The sequence below is a fragment of the Amphibalanus amphitrite genome, unplaced genomic scaffold, assembly GCF_019059575.1.
Source record: "Amphibalanus amphitrite isolate SeventyFive unplaced genomic scaffold, NRLGWU_Aamphi_draft 001138F_arrow, whole genome shotgun sequence".
Classification (NCBI taxonomy): domain Eukaryota; kingdom Metazoa; phylum Arthropoda; class Thecostraca; order Balanomorpha; family Balanidae; genus Amphibalanus; species Amphibalanus amphitrite.
Window position 1 is genome coordinate 13,284 of NW_024882632.1, and position 21,780 is coordinate 35,063.

Genomic DNA, 21,780 nt, shown 5'->3' on the forward strand with positions numbered 1-21,780 from the left:
TAACGTTTAATTCTTTATTATTGATTCTCTGGCCCCTCCGCCTACCCGCGCTGTTCGTTCTGTCTGTATTGCCCGCTTGGTCTAGTAGAGCCCCAGCCTGCGCCGCTGCCCGTCAGCCTGCGCCGCTGCTCGTCTAGTAGAGCCCCAGCCTGCGCCGCTGCCCCTCAGCCTGCGCCGCTGCTCGCCTAGTAGAGCCCCAGCCTGCGCCGCTGCTCGTCGATGTCCTGCTGCCGGCGGCGCCGGTTGGCCCGCGCGATGATGTCTCTGATGTCGTCGAGCTCGGCGCTGTGACCGACGCCGGTACCGTCGGCGGCGAGCGGGAAGCGCGGGTCGAGCAGGTCGCGGCCGGTGGCCGGCTGCGCCCAGTGCGGGTGCGCGCCGGAGCCGGCGGGGGTCACGCCGGGTACCGGGCGACTGTCGTGGTCACCTGCCGACCAGCGGTACACAGAGTGGTCACACGGGCGTGCGGCGGTTTCACGGAACGGGCGGCGGTTTCACGAGCGTGCGGCGGGTACTCGGGGACGCTTTGGGGCTAAACTAACTAGCAGCAGCGCTAGCTGTACGTCTCCACTGCACTAGTGACGAGGTACAGAGATATTCTAAACATATAGCTATAGACTAGACAGTACGTTTAGTTCTATCGACATTAATAACGTGCATCTGTGCATGTGTAACAAACACTGTCCTCTATCACATAAACAAGGTCCTGGGCGTGCCTTGGTTTTGGAGCACGTTTATTGTTCAAGCCGTTTTGTATGCCTACAATTACATAGTACCTATGCACATTGCACACAATGGTAAAACACAACAATATTTTCTGAGTTTTCACACTGCCTAACCTGCATCTATAGTCAGCCGGTAACAGTTTAAAGTTAAAGTTAGGGTACATTATCACTAAAATGACATTAGGCATATTTTCAACGTTTGTATTCTGCATAAAAGATGTTGGGCATGCCAAGACTGAATCAGAGATTAATGCATTGCATGCGTATCAAGTGGCCGGTTCCATGCTTAGAATAGAGAGGGATTATTTCTTATTTCCCTGGTTTCCCGCGCTTCACTGATGCCGCTTAGGTGCTTACCGTTCAATGGCGATCAGCTCCCTCCTTCGCTGTCGGCTTTCGTAACGTTGAAACTTGAATGCACGATATTCGTGTTCAGCAGGCTTAGAGCGACGGCGATCATGAATGTACATAAGTGGAATGCAACGCTGCGCTCTGGTTCAGCTGTGATTCAACTTACATTTACGAAGATTCTTTTGATTTGTATCTCGCATTGTTGAATATATGCAGGTTACGAATGTTGTACTCCGCAATCTGCGTAGTAATTGCCGCAGTGACACGGCTGACGGCCTGTTTTAGCGGTACCGTTATCCAGTACTGTGTGTTGTCGGGTACCTCGATCACTTGGACACCACACCGTGTATTTATTGGTAAAACACCATAGCCACAGCGCTGTCAGCGTCAGTCCTGTCGTCGTTCGGTGCAGTCAGCTCGGCCAGCTCAGCTCAGCTCAGCTCAGCGCCGGCGCGGCTCGTCAGTCGTCCGCCTATACTCATCCGCCGACCGAGCGGCGGGCCGCGGCCCTCCTCCCTGCTCGGCGCCGGGTCGCGGGGACCCGCAGCGCCGCGGGCGCCGCCGCCGCCCCCAGGCGGGTCACCCGCCAGACGGCGGCGCCCGCGGCCACCTCGCGCGCGCGCGCTCGCTCGCGCCGCTCAGAAGCGCGCCATGCGCCGGTCGGCGTCGGCCTTGAAGTCGCGGTGGCGCCGGCGCGCCCGGTCGATGATGTCGCGCACGTCGTCGGGCAGCGTGACGCCGTCGAGCGGGTCGGGCGCCGTGAATGGCTCCTCCTTGTCCTTCTTGAAGAAGGGGTCGCTGAAGGGGTCCTTGCCGGCGCCGAGCGGCGACGGCGGCTCGGCGGCGGCGGCGGCGCTCGGTGGCGTGCGCAGCCGGCTGCGCGGCGCCGCCGGCAGCGTCGGCTCGCCGCGCACCGGCGTCGTGTCGCCGTGGTCACCTGGAGTCACAGGCCGGCGTTAGTGGTTAGTGGGCGGACCGGCCACCCCCCCCCCCCGCGTGTGTGTCCCGGCATACAGACCACGGGCTGAAACAGGCCGGAGCCACAGGATAAATGGTATTTGGAGCTTCACAGGTGAAACTTAGATACATACGAGCATTTAATTGTTACCATAGGCGGCGGAACGGGGGGGGGGGGGGCACCGGGGCACCGTGCCCCCTTTGATTTTGCCATTTTAACATAAGCCCTATGGGCGTTGCATGGAAAGAATGGGACCAAAAGTCGGCAGTGCCCCCCCCCCCCCTTAATTGATGGTGTTCCGCCGCTACTGATTGTTACTTACAAATGTGTCACGTAAATGGGATCTAAGGTCATGTCATTGCTTTAGCTAACATACCTAGGTTTAATTTTCACGAGTAAGCAAGAGCATAACACAGCTGGACATACGGTACGATTTAATCACATCTCGTCTTTCGCTGACTGCAAGAACACTGACGGGTTTGTCGGATCAAAACAACTTAGGTAGCAGTCAGTTCGCAATTTTTTGACAGTAAAAGGTGAAACACGTCTAAGCAGAAACTCAAAATCACTCAGATATTATGGCCTTATTTTAATGGATAGGTATAAACCTTAAACGTTAGGCTTTAACTCAGCTGATGGCGAAACGGTGGGGGAGGGGAGGGGATACCGCCCGCCCTGTTGTCGGCCGGAGCGTTTGTATGTAGAAAACCGATAGGTTTTCATTGAATAGTCTCATTGAATAAACATAATCAAGCCTTCCATAAATTTTGGTAGGCGCTGAGGATTAAAGACGAAACGATAGAGCGGGGAGCGTGCGCGTTCCATGTGATAAAGCCAGGGTTGTGCTCGACTAAAAAAAATTTGCCGACTCGACTCATCATTCAACTTCAGAAAGCCCTGACTCAACTCTGACTCAAACAAGGAGCTGATTTTTTCCCTTGACTCGACTCATGACTCAAGCGGCTCAATGAAAATATGAGTCGACTCAAACTTGACTCAAATTTTTTGTTGAGTCAAGTAAGTTGACTCAAAATTGACTCAGATAAAAAAGTTGTTGAGCGGGGCGGGGGTGAAAAAAATTCCGGCAGCAGGGCCAGGGCAAAGTTGTTAAGCGGGGTGTGGGGATGAAAAGCTTGTTTCTAGAAAGTTGAGTCAGCTGACTCATTGTTTGACTCAACTCGATGTCAAAATTATTTTACTGACTCAACTCTGACTCAACTCAACGCCTTAATGTTTTTGTCCGACTCAACTCCGACTCAACTCAACAGTTCAACATTTTATCCGACTCGACTCAAATCTGACTCATTTGAGTCAGAGTTGAGTCAAATTTCTGACTCGACTCATGAGTCAAGCACAACCCTGGATAAAGCATTGCAAAACGAATTAGCAATTATCAGTCCTACTCTCATCGTCATCCTACTTGCATGATCCTCTTCAAATTCAACTACCCATCGCCACATTGAGACAGTTTCTACAAGCCGGTGGTCATTTTGGTGGCGGTGCTGCTCCTGCTGATAATACGAGCAATCATGTTAGCAAACAAAAGCGTGTCCCAACTTTCCTACAAAAATTGAAGCAAATCAAGCTGAAACATCCGTTTCTTTATACAGCATTTTGATTTAGGTGCATGGAAATATATCCAGACCTATGAGCCATCTAACTGTTGGGTCTATTTGAGTGCTAGACAGTGAAAAGGTCTGGGCGGTCTGGGCTTGGCTGTCACTCCGCTATGCTCACAATTAACAAACAGCTTTGTGTCTACCGTAGTAGGTCCTACGTGCATACCGTTTACGAACAGGTATACACTTAACACTAGCGTCCAGTTAAGTATAGGATGATGTTCCATTCCGCACAAGCTATCAGTTGCCTAAAATACTTATTTGTACCGACTCTTCCGCAGTTACGCACGTCTTTGTCGTCTGTCGAGCAGGGACAGAATGTGTCGCTCGCTCAGTCCAAGTGATGCGGCACAGCCTACCATTCCAGGCATCTGGCTGCCCGTGATAAGTGGAAAGTCATTCTGTGGCCTACTGCACTTCCATGATTCCATCCAACCATACTGAGGACTGAGGAGGCCCGACAATCCCAACTGCCAGAAGTGAGCCAACTATCGTTCTTCTCCCCATTGAAGAAGTGCACCATAGGCCATAGCCGCCTACAATATCATTTAATCAAGCTCCTATCTCTCGCACACATCTACTTATAAAAACGCCAGGCTGGTGAGCATCCCTCTTTGTAAATTGTAAGCGCCTAAGCAGGGTCAAAGCACAAAGACAGGGTCACTCTCACTTCCAATGCATCTAAGTAGATTCAGGAAAGAACTGACTCTAGGTATTCGTCTCGAAGCCAGGGACATGGCTAATTTGTGCGTTCTGGGTCCACCTACAAGCACGGTAATAAAAAAAACGCATTGAAGTATAAATACTTGCGTCTTTTTCCAATGTCTATTCTATTCATCATGGAGGTGCGACTATCTCCAAGTCTAGCCATCTTAGAGGTAGGACCATGGCAAGATCTAATTATGGTAGGTGCAGATGCGACTAACCAAGGACCAAGGTCTAAGCATCGAATAGCGGCGCGACTATCTTCAGGTCTATCCATCTCCGACTATCTTCTGTCGACACACCCGTGGCGCTGCTGCGGGGTCGCTCTAGCAGCCAGTCGGCACCACACGCTGCGGCTAGGTGTCGGGACAGTGAGCTGGTCACCGCCGCTACGGGGAGGGGCGCGGACGGGTACGGTCCGGTCGGGAGGCGGGTGGCTCGGACTCGGACCCAGCCTGCAGCCGGAGGGTTCCTCAGATAGCTGCCCAGTCAACCCCACGCGTCGACGGACGCTACCCCTACATGGTCTGTCCCCGGCTCTACTGAAGGCGGGTGCTACCGGCGCTACCGGCGCTACCGGTGCTAGCGGTGCTACCGGTGCTAGTGATGCTACCGGTGCTACCGGTGCTAGCGGTGCTCTAGGCGGAGTGCTAGCGTGCTCTGCTCTGTCTTGGATGGCCTTACGACAGCGGTCGGTCGCTCGGTCGGTCGGCGGCGGCGCGGGTCGGGTCTAGTTGAGGGCCGAGTACTGGGGCACGGCCGGCGCCATCTTCAGCTGGTAGACGGGCCGTGTCTCCACCACATTGACCAGTGCCTGGCGCACCTCGACGCTGCGCTTGGAGGTGGACACTTCGGCGCTGTACTCGGGCGCCACGTGGATGGCCTCGCTGGAGAGGGGCGGCGTGACCCCGCGCAGCGCCCGCGACTCGGCTGCCGGGGTCGGGTCAGCCGACAGCGGTCAGCGGAGGTCAGTGGAGGTCAGCCGGCAGCGGTCAGCGGAGGGGAACCAGCGGAGGTCAGCCGATGATGGTCAGGCCGGGTCTCCGCTCAGCTTACAGCAGGACCAGGGAGAGGGTTTGAGGAACGTGTACGTTAGATGCATACAATTAGAGCGGCATTAGTTAAACCTGAAGCGTCTGTTTCTCTTCGTTACTTCTCTGCAAAAGATTTAACAGAATCTTTTGACTGTCAGGAAATCACATGCGTGAGCCTATTCAAGTGCACCAAGTACCTACCGCTCGCATCAATCGCATGCACCCCCGTGCGTTCATACAAGCGAAAGCTAATGTATTTGAATAGGCTCTTTGTCTTGCACTTGCATTAGATTTCCCGACCACCGAAAGCCTGTTTCACCCATAAAAGGTGATGTCGCCGGAGACGAATTGCATCCGAAACGTCCAAGTTTCGACTAATAGAACATTTGTCTATTTTCTACACCTTTTGAAAAAGCAATAATATTTAGGTATAATGTCAGCACATATCTTTATGTCGTTCAGATGGGATGAGATACCTATAGAGTCCATTTAACTGAAGTCACATCGTTCGTTTCCATCACCAGTACCTATCAACTCCCTGCCTATAAATGGTTTCCGTGTTTTCTCTTCAGTCACAGCCAAACGCCAGATAAGCTGGAATGCCGCTGGATTCGACAGCATCGTAACTCAATATTCCGGATGTTTTCCTTCCACACGGTTTTGGAATCCGAACAAAGCAAGCACACAACTGCGCACATGGCCGGCCTATTGAACTTTGGCAGGCTGGTTGAAATTCTGCATCCCAGCTCGATTACCGGGTCGCATGAGTACATCATTCTCCATTTGGTAAATGCGACAACCTCTTCCATACTTACAACAGGCAGTTAAATTATAACTACCGCTAAACCCTTAATAAATATTGGGATTATGTTGGCAGTAAAACGCATTAGGGAGAGAAAAACATTCGATTACATACACATAGGTATTAAAAACTGCAAAGCAAACGACAAAAACGATGAATGCAGGATTTAAAACGAACATTATGCTCGTATGCATGCTCGTTTTCTAGCCCAGTCGTCTGTTTCAGGTCAGCTTGACTGACGTCTCTTAAAAGGCCGGTGTTGTGATTGCGCTGTCCAAACGATGTGCGCGGGACAGCCGGCGGTGGGTGCTCCGTACCGTCCGCGCTGGCTGCGATCATATCCCGCGGCCAGCCGGCCGGAGCGGCGGAGCGGCCCCGTCAGTGGCCCCCGTCCCTCGGAGCCGTGCCAGCCAGTGGGCGCCGTGTTAGGCGGGCTCCGTCCGACGGCCAAAAATACCCGCCCGCCGCCCACCGGCCGGCCGGCCGGCCCGCTGGCGCCGACACCTCTGAGTGGAGAGTTGACCAACTGACACCTCTGAGTAGGACTGACCAACCGACACTTCTTAGTGGAGGACTGACCAACTGACACTGTGAGTGGAGAGTTGACCAGCTGACACCTCCCAGTTGGAGTTAACCAACTGACACCTCCCACTTGGAGAAATGACCAAATGACACCTCCCAGTTGGAGAGCTGACCAACTGACACCTCCCAGCAGGAGAGCTGACCAAATGACACCTCCCAGTTGGAGGACTGACCAACTGACACCTCCCAGTTGGAGAGCTGACCAAATGACACTCCTAGTTGGAGGACTGACCAACTGACACCTTGCAGTTGGAGAAATGACCAAATTGACACCTCCAAGTTGGAGGACTGACCAACCGACACCTTCGAGTAGGAGGACTGATCAACTGACACCTCTGAGTTGGAGAAATGACCAACTGACAGGTCTCCCAGTTGGAGAAATGACCAACTGACACCTCCCAGTTGGAGGTAACCACCAGGCCCTCCCCCACCCCCTGAGCTGCTCAGTCCCAGTTGTAGTCGAGCTCCTTCGCCCTGTCCGTTTGCTGCCCTGACGGGCCGCGGTGACGGACACTGCAGACTGCCTGTGGAGACGGGCAGCTCCATGGCCTGTGAGTGGGGTCTGTGGAGACGGTCTGCACTCTGCTGAGTACTGTGGAGGTCTGCTGAGTACTGTGGTGACGGTCTGCTGCACGGCATGTGGTGACGGTCTGCTGAGTACTGTGGTGACGGTCTGCTGCACGGCCTGTGGTGACGGTTTGCTGAGTACTGTGGTGACGGTCTGCTGAGTACTGTGGAGGTCTGCTGAGTACTGTGGAGACGGTCTGCTGAGTACTGTGGAGGTCTGCTGAGTACTGTGGAGGTCTGCTGAGTACTGTGGAGGTCTGCTGAGTACTGTGGAGGTCTGCTGAGTACTGTGGTGCGGTCTGCTGAGTACTGTGGTGACGGTCTGCTGAGTACTGTGGTGACGGTCTGCTGCACGGCCTGTGGTGACGGTCTGCTGAGTACTGTGGTGACTGCTGAGTACTGTGGTGACGGTCTGCTGAGTACTGTGGTGACAGTCTGCTGAGTACTGTGGTGACGGTCTGCTGAGTACTTTAGTGACGGTCTGCTGAGTACTGTGGTGACGGTCTGCTGAGTACTGTGGTGACGGTCTGCTGAGTACTGTGGAGGTCTGCTGAGTACTGTGGTGACGGTCTGCTGCACGGCCTGCGGTGACGGCACGGCCGACAGACCGTCCTGGCGGCAGCTGGAGCCAGCGGCAGGCACACCGGTGACGTCCCGCCAACCGCCGGCGTCAGTGCCAAGGCCGACTGCGTTTGGCATCGAGAGACGACAGTGGAGCCAGCCGAGCGCCGGGCTGGAGCCAGCCGAGGGTTAATGGAACCAAACCAACACCGAGAGATGTCACTTGAGCCAGCCGAGGGCCTGGCTGGAGCCAGCCGAGGGCTAATGGAACCAGTCGAGGGTTAGTAGAACCAGCATCGAGCTATGACAGAGAGCCAACTGTCTTCTGCTGTCTTCAGTCAACCGTTAATGCCTGACTGGAGCCACTGAGAGCCGGACTTTAAGCCAGTCGAGAGCCGGACTGGAGCCAGCTGCGATCTCACTGGAGCTAGCGGCGATCCCACTGGAGCCAGTCGAGTGGTTCACCGGAGTCAGCCGAGCGTTTCACTGGGGAAAACTGCTCAATGCTCATCCCACTGGATCTAACCGAGTGTCTCCCTGGATGTAGCCGAGCGTCTCACATTATCTATAGTCGAGCATCTCATTAGATTCCGTCGAGCATCTCACTTGGTCCAGAAGAGTGGCTTATACGATCCAGTCTAGTGCCTCACTGAAGGCAAGTGTTTAACGAAAGACATCAGAGTGTCTCACTGTGGGAAGCCGACTGTCTCAGTAGAGGAAATCGTGGGTCTGACCAGCGGAAATGTACTGTCTTATTAAAGGAATTCCTGAGTCTCACTGAAGAGTGAAGACAGCGCTATAATTGCATATGAAGGGCTTGTAGTGCATTATACTGCCAGATTATGTCGCCAGATTATGTCGCCAGATTATGTCGCCAGATTATGTCGCCAGATTAGCAGGCATAACTGTATCTGGTAGATACAGTTATGCCGTTTACGCAAGCAACAAATGCCCCTATGTTTGACATTTCGGTGATTTAAATCTAAATGAAATTAAAAGAAAGACAAAAGCGCAATGTGATAGATACGCAAGCATGCCGCAAATGTAAAACATCTCATACTGTTTTACTTCATCGTGTATAATAATGTTATTGCCATAGAAAATCGTAGCGTTTGGCCGATATTGTTAATTCGCTGCGGCAGTTCTGTTATGGGTGCCGATGTTGTTATTATCGCAGCGTGATGAGCAGACGGCGGCACCTCGGGTCGGCCGGCGTCCTACCTTTGAGGCCCTTCATGTAGTTGAGCCAGAAGCCGGCATTGCGCTCCAGCGGCCGTCCGATGGTGTACAGGTCGAGGTCACGCTTCCAGTGCACCATGGCTGCACTCCTGTGGAAGGGGCCAGTCCGGTCAGTGGTGTACCTACAGGTCGAGGTCACGCTTCCAGTGCACCATGGCTGCGCTCCTGTGGGAGGGGTCAGTCCGGTCAGTGGAGGGGTAGAAGGTTATATGGGGCAAATATCAGATACCTAATAGGTAGCCAAAATATTTAATTACCTGAAATCACTAATGTTCCGTACAGCTGGAGTCCGAAACCATTTTTATGTTAAAAAAAAGAAAGGTACCGTAAAGTGGGGCTATTTGAAACGGATTTTACAGTTTTTGGCCTCTCCCTTTAAGACGGTTCATATTTCTTATAGCATGTAAATTGCAAAAATGTAGTTCCCTGTGAGCTCTTTCATATAGGTGCATTTTGGTTCAGCTAGTAATAATGATTAAGGATATTTTGTTAGCTAAAGCCTGTCTCAAATGGCCCCATAGGGTGGGGCTATTTGAGACAGTTTTAGTTACGAAGAAATTGAACAAAATCGGTCACGCTAGAAATAGTTTTTTAAACGCCATCCGATTGGAAATTAAATTCTGATCATTCTGGCGAAAATTATTTTTGCAAAGACAATTATGTTTCCTTTGTATTCAATATTTTCCTTTTTCGTAGGATGCTTCATTTCGGTAGGTTATAAAATTGCATCACTACATGCTAAGGCTATCATAATATGATGTGACCCTAAACTTTCAAAATGACAGGATGATCATTAAGGACCATTTCAAAGTCAACGACAGTAAAATTTTGGAAGACAGTTTTTGTATATAACCCTGGTGGCGTGAAAACAGATATACTGGAAGTCGGTGGGGCTATTTGAGACAGACTCGCTACCTTATGAGGCACACTGTAATGAATCAAATGAGCTATAAGATTTCCCAAAACATTTAAGTGAATGGTCTGCATGATTCCTTGTTCAATTGCACATCTTCATGCGAAGAAATAACAGAAAAATGTTAAGCGGTTTTGATTTTATGCCGATTTTGCTCGATCGCTGCATGCTATAGCAATTAACCGGTTACCCTACCACATCAAGTACCTACTTGCATAGGCTCACCTAACAGTATCGTTCATGTGTTAAGTAATCTTCAATGGTGTTTTTGGTTAACCAAGGCAGACATGTGTTGATTGTCGACTAAGTCAGTGACTGATGAAGCACATTTTAAGGACATATTCATCAGAATAACTAGATTGGTCACCAGCTAAAGGGTCATTAGGGTAGCCTGGGGCAAGACGCCCCAGATAATTTATTTTGCTACATAAATTTTGTCCCACATCACCTGAAAGGCCAAATTTGTGCTCAATGCGTTCTTTGGACATTTTACTTTAAATTGCACCCCTCAAATTGATTCACTTATGATCGGACTCCAAGCTAGGAAGTGATTTGTGAAGCAACTGCAAATGGGGCATTTTGCCCCAACCCCAGGGCAAAACGCCCCGCGGCCTGGGGCAAGTAGCCCCATACCTTAGATTAAAGATTTAACATGGTAGTTGGCTAAATCTTATGTGAGAGGTCCGTTAGACCTCTGGAGGCACGGCACTGAAGTTAGCACATTCCATCCTTTCAGGTGCTCAGCATATGACACTGTTGTATGAGCAGGTTTTTCACCTACCTCATAAGACCAAATAATAAATTATTGCAATGCAAATGTTAACAAAATACTTCCTTTGCCATCCAGTTGCTGAGAAAAATACACATAAAGGCATAGAAACTTACTGTTCGCCAGCTACCGAACATTAGAAAGTGGGTAGCCCCAACAATACAAGAGGTAAAACGCCCCAGGGGCTTTTTGCCCCGCGACCTTCTGGGGCGTTTTACCCCATCACGTAGTTCGGTCAGAGAACAACGCCTTGCACTCCAGTAAGACATAATTTAACACGAACCAACCCGGCATGATAAGCGTCAGACAATAGTTGTTCAAAATACATAAAAGTCGTTAACCTAATGTGGACCATAAAAGAACGCCATGATTCATAATCTGACAACAAAACATAAAAATCACTCAAAAAACACATTTTTAGCTATATCTCCCGAAAGAGTCATCACAATTTCTTTCCAGTCTGCTCATATAATGATCATATAGTGCACGTTTTATAGAAGAGATGATGTTTCCCCAGAACCCTGCCAGTTCCGAGAAACATCGGTGAGGCGTTTTACCTCGGCGGGGCGACTTGCCCCGGTCTACCCTATGTTATACTGCGAACATGTAAATATTGGTTGCTACTAAAAGTACCCAACATGAGCCCACTGTACGTTTGTGACCACGACCGATTCACCGGTGTTGCTCATGTCGAAAGTTCGATGCACTTCAAGTAGATGGTGGTAAGTCTTCTCGGGTGCAATCGCACCACCATTATCAGTAGCTATTTGCATATCGGTTGAGGTTTGACCAGGTGGGCATCATCGGGATTCTGAGACAATGGGTTACGCAATCGGCAGTAACGTTAACAATGTATAATATTTTCATGAAAAATGGGCTTAGCCTATGAGTAAAATGGTAGTAACGATAGATGCAGTGCCGAAGCTGTTAAAATTTCAACTATGTTAAGCTGCAGGTAGGGGTCCTTTTCGAGCAACTGAAATTGTGCGTTTTTCTGTATTTCGTATTTTATGCCAAATTTCTTTCAAAATTTTCGAGATTTTCAAAAAGGTTATTCAGGTCATTCACTGTTCAATTCCACATCAGCCTAAGCAAAAATGGCGAAAAAATATCAAACGGTTCTCATTTTACAGCGATTTTACTAACCCACTACCTTACTGTCTCAAATAGCCCCACTGTCTCAAATAGCCCCACTTTCCGGTACGTAGGTAGGTAGGTAGGCGAAAGGTAGGCTGAAAGGTTGGCGGAATAAACATCACAAAAGACGCGTGAAATGGCATTGACGTCACCATTTTGTAAACCCGGTTCTTCCCTCGTCGTTTATGTTTACATAAACACCCACTTCCACAGTGTCCTGTTATGAAGCCGTCTCACGGTGCAATTCTAAACTGTTTACATATGGCCGCTGACAGGCAACAGCCGCGGTCATAATTTCAACTCCGTTAAATATATGTGCAATATGCATTCCATGTGTAGGGTAGACCGGGGCAAGTCGCCCCGCCGAGGTAAAACGCCTCACCGATGTTTCTCGGAACTGGCAGAGTTCTAAGGGAACATCATCTCTTCTATAAAACGTGCACTATATGATCATTATATGAGCAGACTGGAAAGAAATTGTGACGACTCTTTCGGGAGATATAGCCAAAAATGTGTTTTTTGAGTGATTTTTATGTTTTGTCATCAGATTATGTATCATGGCGTTCTTTTATGGTCCACGTCAGGTTAACGACTTTTATGTATTTTGAACAACTATTGTCTAACGCTTATCATGCCGGGTTGGTTCGTGTTAAATTATGTCTTGCTGGAGTGCAAGGCGTTGTTCTCTTCTCTGACCGAACTACGTGATGAGGTAAAACGCCCCAGTAGGTCGCGGGGCAAAAAGCCCCTGGGGCGTTTTACCTCATGTGTTGTTCGGGCTACCCACTTTCTAATGTTCGGTAGCTGGCGAACAGTAAGTTTCTATGTCTTTATGTGTATTTTTCTCATCAACTGGATGGCAAAGGAAGTATTTTGTTAACATTTGCATTGCAATAATTTATTATTTGGTCTTATGAGGTAGGTGAAAAACCTGCTCATACAATAGTGTCATAGCTGAACACCTGACAGGATGGAATGTGCTAACTTCAGTGCCGTGCCTCCAGAGGTCTAACGGACCTCTCACATAAGATTTAGCCAACTACCATGTTGAATCTTTAATCTTAAGTATGGGGCTACTTGCCCCAGGCCGTGGGGCGTTTTGCCCTGGGGTTGGGGCAAAATGCCCCATTTGCAGTTGCTTCACAAATCACTTCCTAGCTTGGAGTCCGATCATAAGTGAATGAATTTGAGGGGTGCAATTTAAAGTAAAATGTCCAAAGAATGCATTGAGCACAAATTTGGCCTCCCAGGTGATGTGGGACAAAATTTATGTAGCAAAATAAATTATCTGGGGCGTCTTGCCCCAGGCTACCCTATCCTGAACGATAACGGATAACGGGGATATTCTCACGTACCTAATTCTTTATCATGTCGCGCCAGTTAACCTCATCTGATGAGAACGCACACGATCGTCCTTACTGTTACATCGGTACCTCATGAGCGAATATTCAAACATTCACAATTCTGAAACCATATTCTTGAGCTATTTGTAGATTATCGATGCATATAAATAAAGCCTCCATTAATTTTCTAACATCCCATACCTATTCCGTAAATACCTACCAGTATAACGCCTTTTGGGGCGACTAACGGAGCGAGCGAGAGGGTGGGCCTTGCACGTGCGAAATTGCAAGGGGGTACCTCCAACTGACTTGTGCACGGCACCCTACTAACTGGTCTCTAGCGATGTGCCGAATTTGGGCACAATCGGCCCAGCCGTTCTCGAGATCTGGAAGCGGCACCCTGCACGTGCGCACGTGCAAAATGGGTCCCAACTGACTTGTGCACGGCACCCTACTAACCGGTCCCTAACCGTGTACCAAATTTGAGCGCAATCGGTCCAGCCGTTTCCGAGATCTGGAAACGACCCCTGCACGTGCGCACGTGCAGCAGCACCCCAACTCTGGCACATGTATATGCAGTGCCTAGTGGGTGCCTACCTACATGCCAACTTTCAGCGCAATCGGCCAAGTAGTTACCGAGATATTGCAACAATTACAAAACTGACACCTCTTCGTTTTGCACGTGGCACGTGCATAAGGGGTCACCCACATGCATCGGGAATAGTCCAATACTTGGTAGAAGGAATGAAGCTACCCTACAAAAATTACCGCGTGTAAATCGGTCAAGTGGTTGCTGAGATATAAGCCTCGCAAAAGCGTGACCACGGCCGGCCGGCCGGCCGGCCGGCCGCTCATACTCAGAAATTTCCGTTAATCAAAGACTACGCTCGCTTCGCTCGCTCCGTAATAATGAGCAAAAATTCCATGTTATCGAAGTCTAGTTAGTCTGATTAAGGAAATCCTGTGCATTAATCTTTTTTCTCGACACGAAAAATTCATACGACACTGATCGACTTAGTTTCGACATTTTTTAGCGGTGCCCGCCGTTGCAGTCTCATTTCAAATATACCAGATAACTAAAACTGAATGATATGCAAATGAAATTCAAGTACTTATTTTCCAAGTTCTACTTTATATTCTGAATCATCCGCAGTTTCCCGTTCTCGTCACACTCATTTAATTAACACTTGTGCACACGCGATTTTGTTATGCATGTTCTCCCGACATGCTGATTGTTAATAACAACCACGAAAGAGTTGGTGAGGATGATCTTGCTGAACTGCCGAAGGTGCTTGTAGCTGGACAAGCGGCTGCCCTGGATCAGTGCTGGCTGGTGGGATGACTGATGGTGGGGCTAAGGAGGCAGCCCGAGGCGCACGGGCAGTCGCCTTTGCTGTTGATGCTGGAATCGGCCTATGGATGGTGGCGGGCTGCAATGGCGCCGGGGCCGGCGGCGACGCAGCACTGAAGACCGGCGGGACGGGGGCTCCGGACGGTCCATTGGGGCGCAGGAGCGGGCGATCTCGTTGGTAGACCGTGGTGTGGTTCATTGGTTGATGATTGGCAGGGTTCAGAGACTGTATCTTCCTGAGGAAGCGGCGGTTTCGCAGGGTGAGCCGGCCACTGCCATGCATCTTGACGCTGTATTGACGGTTACCCAGTGTTTCTACGACCATACCGGTGCGGTCCCAGCGAGTCGGCTGAGATCCTTGCTGGTTCTGTACTTGTACTATGTCCCCAACGCCAAGTGGCTCAAGGCAGCGTTTGTCGATGTTCTTTCCGTGCAGCTGAGCGTACCCACGTTCCCGGAGCTCCCTCAATTTCCCCCATTCGGGACGAACAAAGTGCGGCGTCGGGAGTCCATCACGTAGCTGCCGTCCGAAGAGGATCTGTGCTGGTGACTCGCGCGTACCGTCGCGCCCAGGTGTGTTACGGAACTGAAGAAGCGCTCGTGTCACTTGATCCGTGTTGAGCTGGCCGCACCTGCTCGTGTTGTCTTGTAGAAGCCGTTTCGCTGCTTTGACAGCGACTTCGGCACGGCCATTGCTCTGGGGGTAATGCGCAGAGGAGAGCCTGTGCTTGATGCCCCACTGTTGGAGGAATTGTTTGAATTCCTCGCTGTTAAATGGCGGTCCACCGTCAGACTCAATGGTGGCGGGTACGCCCCAGTGCGCAAAATACTTGCGTAGCTCGGAGACCAGGGTCGAGATCTTGCCATCTGACATTTGACTGATGTTCAACCATCCTGAATAGCGGTCCACGTACACCAGGTAGAAGTAGCCTGCCAGCTGGAAGTAGTCTGTGCAGACTATCTCGAAGGGAAAATCGGGGCACGGCGGTTCCAGCGCTGGTTCGCTTGGCTGTGACGGGGCCATCCTTTGGCATGTTTTACACTGTGCTCGCTTCTGTGTTATTGCTGCATCCATCCCAGGCCAGAAAAATCGGTTCCGAGCGCTGTTTTTCATGCCCACTTCGCCCTGATGAGCTGAGTGAAGACATTCCAGTAATTCCACTCGAAGTGACTGTGGAATGTACATTTTCTGGCCGTGGAATGGGACGCCTTCGAGCTCATGCAGGTCGTGTCTCATCGGCCAGAAGACTTTGAGGTGGTCCGGGACGTCGGAACGCGTCTCGGGGAAGCCGCGGCAGATCATTGCCGCTAGGTCGATGCTGGTGGCGTCTACCATGCACTCCTCCTTCACCAGCTCCCAAGTGATCGCTCGAAATCCGTCCGAGCCGGCCGAGGAGGCTGCCAGCTCAGCAACGGCCACCATGGCTTCATGGATGCTTCGTGCGTGTTCAGTATCTGTGTGGGCCGGCTCAGCTCTCATGACTGCAAAGCCGCTCAGCGAGTCGTTCAGCTGTGTGGGCGTGGCTGCACTGCTGGAGGCTGGATATCTGGAAGCAGCATCTGGACCCACATGCTCTTTCCCCGGGACGTGCTTGATTGTGAAGCGGTACATGAGCGTTTTCTCCTTCAAGCTGAACAGCCGTGGGTTTTTTATGTTCTCCAGCGACTGGTCTGAGAATAGTTTTACCAGTGGCTTATGATCAACTGCTACGGTGAGATTCGGACATCCCAGTACAAACATGCGACACTGCTGAAGTCCGTAGACGAGAGCGAGAGCCTCTCCCTCCACTGGGGCATACCGAGACTCGGCATCTGTGGTGAAGCGACTCCCGGCGAATACGAGTTTCCAGTGATCTGGCCCACAGTATGGTGCCTTTTCCATGCCACACTGGCAGTGTTTTTGCTGGAGGATGAAGCCGAGTCCATGTCTGCTCCAGTCTGTTGAGAGGCAGGTTGGCCGATCAATCTCAAATGCTCGCACACCTTCAGCCACGCGCTTGGCAATGGTATCTTTGGATTGCTGGAACAGTCGGTCAAGAGTCTCGTCCCAGTAAAACTTGCTGTTGCCTTTAGTTTTGAGCAGTTCTCTGAAGGGTGACATGACCTCAGACTGGGCAAACGCGTAGGAGACTTGGTTAACCAGCCCGAACCAGCTTCTGACTCCTGTGAGGTTGGATGGCGTCGGAAAGTTACGGATGGCGTCGAGAAGCCGTCCCGTTGGTTTGTACCCGTCAGCAGTGACTGTGAAACCAGCGAAGTCAACGGTGTCCGCCCCGAAAGAGAATTTAGAAGGGTTGAACACGACGCCGTGTTCCCCACAGAGCGTGATGTAGTGCACGGTGTGCCAAAAGGCCTCCTCCAGTGATCCGTCCCAGAGCAAAGAGTCGTCGACACACCTTCTAAGACGCTCCGTCCCTGCAGTGATGTCATCCATGCGGCGTGTATAGCCGTCACCGGAGGCGTGAAATCCCTGAGGTGCGCGCTTGTAGCGATACCTTCCCCACTCAGTTATGAAGGTTGTCGCTTCTCTCGCGTTCTCGGCCAGTGATAGGCTATGGTAGCCATTCCATGCGTCCAGGGTAGTCTTCTTTGTCCCGGGTGGCACGCTAGCGACGAGATTGAAGGGACTGGGCGTATGGTGAGTCTCTCGGAGGGTGGCCTCGTTCACCCGCTGGAGGTCTACTGTCCGACGAGGAGAGCCATCCTTTTTCGCTGCGACCACCATCCTCGAACACCAGCGTGTCGGGGTTCCCTGTGGCACCGGCTCAATTATGCCAAGACGTACGTCTTGGTCCAGACCGGCCTTTACCTGTCTTTTCCAGTGGTGGGGGACTGGAATGGGCGTATGAACAGCCGTCGGTGTTGCATCGGCCTTGAACTGGATATCTAGTGGTGTGCCCGTCATCTCCTGGAGTGGCTGGTGCTCGCAGGTATTGAATGCGCTGCTGGCAAAATGGTCTCTGATCCAGTGCTCTAACTTCTCCCTGTTTTCCTCGACGGCTGGAAGCGGCATCTTCTCCGGGATCGCGGGCACTGGTGACCTCTTCAGACACCCACAGGGCGCTGTGTGGGTCTGTGCTTTGTTGACCTCATCTGGGTCTGTGCGCTGGGACGTAACCTTAGATCCGTCCGGTCCGTTTTCGGGCAAAGGGAAGTGTTCCGGCACGACTCCCAGGTCTCTGAGGGCCCTTTCAGATAAATAGAGACCGTGCGTGTTGCGCGAGATGTACACTACTTGTCTAGTGACTCGTCCTTTGGCCTCAATCCTCAGCAGAAGTGAGCCTATCACCTCCAATCGTGTGCCCGTTACGCCAATGATGCGGTGTGAGGTCTTCAGGAGAAGGTGTTCCGGACAGCGCAGGAGTTTCAAAATCTCCATCCCCCCAGAGCAGGTCATGGCTCCAGTGTCAGCGCACGCTGTGGCGCGCACGCCGTGGTCGACTTTACTGCGCTCGATCCCTGTGAGACGCTTCCCGAATCTGGAATGGGCTTCCTGCATGATGGTGAGCGTGACTGGAAGTTCTGGATGGCGTTTTGGCTGGCAAGTCGTGAACTGACCATCTTTCCACTCCATGTGAGACACTGATTGTGCACTGCTTTGGGAGACTGTAGATCTGGCAGTAGTGCTAGACGGCAGGGCGCTGGCTGACTGAGCCGGTCCGGAGACGTTAGCGTGCGCTGATATCTCATCCATACCGTCTCCGAACGCGTCCAGGGACGACTCAGCGCTTGCACTCACTGGCTGGGCAGCCCGACATGCACGAGCGAAGTGATTTCGCTTCTGACAATTTGTGCAAGTCTTACCACGTGCTGGGCAGGATGAGTGCTGGTACTTGTTGCCGGACGTCCTGTGCCGCCCTCCGCACCAGCGACACGGACTGAGCTCCTCCTGGCTGTCAGCATTGGGCAGCTTGTCAGGTTTGTGTCGCTGCTGTTGATATGCAGAGCGATGAGCCGCCGCAATATCTGGTGCTGCCTGTCTGCTGGTCGGCAACACGCCCGTCTGAAGCTGCTTCTCGCTATCGTCGGCAGCCTGCATCGTGAGAAGGGCCTGGAATTTCTGTGCGAATGTCGGATACCGATCGGCTGCCGACAGAATTTGGCTTTGATGCTCTGGGTTGTAAAGACCGACAACCATCTGCGTCTGTAGCACGTCCTCCTCGTAACTGATCGGGCCGGGCTCGGTGCTTTCTGCGTGAGGTCTATGCGCAGTTACTGAGAAGTCGCAGAGAGCGGCTTTGGAACGTAGCCGCGCTACGAAATGCGTGATATCCTCACCTTGGGCCTGTCGAAGTGCGTGGAACTGGCTCCGATGAACCGCAGTATGCAGGCCACGAACTGCCACCGCCTTTATCTGAGAGAGAAGATCGGCCTCATTCGACTGACTTAGAGTTGTTCCTCGCAAGTGGAACAACTGTCTTTCCAACTCCGGGCTGCATGCCGATAGGAGCTCGTGTCTGATGGCTTCCTCTCTAACAAGTCCAGCGACTGTCTTGTATCTTTCCCATTGAAAGAGAAACAATCTCCAGTCTTCGTCACTGGCATCCAAGGCTACCGTCGGGCGGCATGCCCGTGGTGTTGCTGTCGAGTTTTCTCTCGTCAGGAGAGCACGAAACTGCAGTTCGGTGAGAGTAATTAGAACAGGATTCTGTGTGTTTTGTGGTGGGTTCATTTCATTTTCTTCCACCGACCGCGCCATGAATGATATGCAAATGAAATTCAAGTACCTACTTATTTTCCAAGTTCTACTTTATATTCTGAATCATCCGCAGTTTCCCGTTCTCGTCACACTCATTTAATTAACACTTGTGCACACGCGATTTTGTTATGCATGTTCTCCCGACATGCTGATTGTTAATAACAACCACGAAAGAGTTGGTGAGGATCCTTCAAAAACTAATTGACAATAATATCGGATACGGAATTCATCGTCGGTTTGTTGCGACAAACACTGCAATGGCCAACACATGACGACTGAAATTGGATCGTGGTAGGATCTTGTTTCAATTGGTTCTGGATGATAATGACGATTATTTGTATAAGTTTGGTAGCGCACAGAACCTTGTTGAATCATTTGGCACTGCTATTGGAGGCCAACCTGGTTTTGGAAAAGACATAAGGGCAAGAGAAGACACATGCGACACCGTTAGTTAGATCCTGTGCTTCGGAAAGTATTAAAACGTAAGCGAAAGCATACATGAAAATGCTACAATCGGTAAACGGTATATACCTAATGCATTGGTTACCTACAATAAAACAAAAAACCCTATGGGTGTAAACTTCCACTGGCGTCAAACTGGCGTCTAACTGAGCAGACGTCCAAGTTGGCGTCTAACTTGGCGTCTTTAACTGTTGGACGGAGACTTCCAAGCTAAACGCGTCTAAGTTAGCTGTCGCAACAAGATAGACACAGCCGCCGTCCAGCTAGACGCGTGTAAGACTTAATATATTCCTGCCCGGGGCCGGGATGATTCAATAAATGTCACCGATGTTTTTTCGCGAAAACTCCGAGGGCCGTTAGGCCCGAGGTGATTTTGCTAAAAAAAGCGAGGTGACATTTATTGAATTCCCGGCCTTATAGGGCTGGAAGGTGTTTCCCATACCTGCCAAAAAGCTCACAACTATATGATAGTGACGTCAGCAGCCGTGTGGTTCAACGCAAGGCCGTATAAGTTAGGTAAGATCGTCCGGGCTCGCTAATGTTACAAATCTGCAGCACTACGGTGACGTCACCGGAGCATACGCTCCCTGGCTCCATCCGGACCCTGATTCGGCGGCTGGAATCGCTACTAATCGAAAAATTACTTGTGCAATAGCGCTTTTAAATGACTTTAAAAAGGGGGAAAATATGATTGCAAAATAATCATGAGAATCCCTTGTCCTGACTGGGATTGTATGACCCCGCCACCTAGCGGACAACGTTGTAATTAGGGTTGAGTTGGCGATCGCCAGGTGGCTTGTCAGTAAGCTGTCAGCCGCAGACAGGAGAGGGGCCGTCAGGCGCTTAATATTATGTAAACGCCAGATCATGCTCAGGAAAAAGCGACACGCTTCAGAACGGTCATTTATCTCGAAAAAGATGCGTTGCCCTGTGGTGATATGGCCCACACGACTCGGGACCCGTAGGCCGTACCTACACGGCCTACGGGTCCCCGAGTCATCAGGGGCCTTATAAGGCCCCTGTGGTCACCGGCAGGTCCCAAGGCCCCTACGGACGCGATACATACTTCGAAAATCGCTAGACAAAGGACTCGGGGGCGCAGCCAAGGGGGGAGGGGCACACTGGGCTTTAGCCCCTCCCAAATCTAGCAGGCGCCCTCTGGAAATACACCATCCAGGGCGCCCTGGATGGCGCCTTCCACGATCATTCTGTGCGCCGATGGCGCCTTTTCAGTGTCCAGCACTCTAGTCGTCCTCGACGGTAAGCAATTGCGGCGTCATCATGCGGTGCTGGCGCCCAGATTTACAATTTTATATCTCTTTGTGGGTGAAGATACACCCACAATCCTGAAATGCTGGATATCCACTCCCAATATCCTGACCATCTAGCGCCCTCGGCTCACCTTCAGCGCCCTTCTGTCTGCTCGGCGCCCTTCTGATCTGTCGGCGCCCTTCTCGCCCTTCAGCGCTCTTCTGGCCTGTCGGCACCCTCTTCACATTCGGCGCCCTCCGGGCAGACCACTTAGCGCCCTCATGGACATTATCACACAGCATCCTCCTGATCTGTCTCGCCCTCCACACTTGTCAGCGCCCTCCTGACCTGGCAGCGCCCTCCTGACCTGGCAGCGCCTATCGTATTATAGCGCCCTCCTCACCGTACAGTGCCCTACTGACCTGTCGCCATCCTCCTCACTGCATAGCGGCCTCCTAGCCATAAAAAGCCCTCCATACCGGCGCCCTCTACGTTCAGCGCCCTCCTGACAAGTCGGTGCCCTTTTCACCGTAGACGGCCCTCCTGATCTGTCGGCGCCCTCCTGACCGTACATCGCCTTCCTCACCTTGTCCGTGCCCTCCTCTTTATACAGTGTCCTCCTGACCTGTCAGCGCCCTCTTCACTCGTATTGTGCCCTTTTCATCGTACAGCATCCTCCTCACCATGGGCGCCCTCCTGACCTGTTGGCGCT

The 21,780-nt window shown here is 51.4% G+C and overlaps 1 protein-coding gene across 5 annotated transcripts in view; it reads right to left on the reverse strand.

The window, feature by feature from the left end:
- Window positions 1-21,780, reverse strand: part of LOC122370508 — a 33,283-nt gene continuing 11,503 nt past the window's right edge. The window contains exons 2-4 of one of the 5 annotated variants that reach the window (XM_043346162.1): window positions 9,126-9,232; window positions 202-427; window positions 1-149 (exon numbers count right to left, since the gene is read on the reverse strand). In XM_043346162.1, the coding sequence (XP_043202097.1) occupies window positions 134-149; window positions 202-427; window positions 9,126-9,222 (339 nt within the window). In that variant the 5' untranslated portion in view covers window positions 9,223-9,232 and the 3' untranslated portion in view covers window positions 1-133. Of the gene's footprint in view, window positions 428-1,406; window positions 2,014-9,125; window positions 9,233-21,780 lie in introns of those variants that run through there. The other 4 variants (XM_043346160.1, XM_043346159.1, XM_043346161.1 and 1 more) reach the window with 4 other exon arrangements.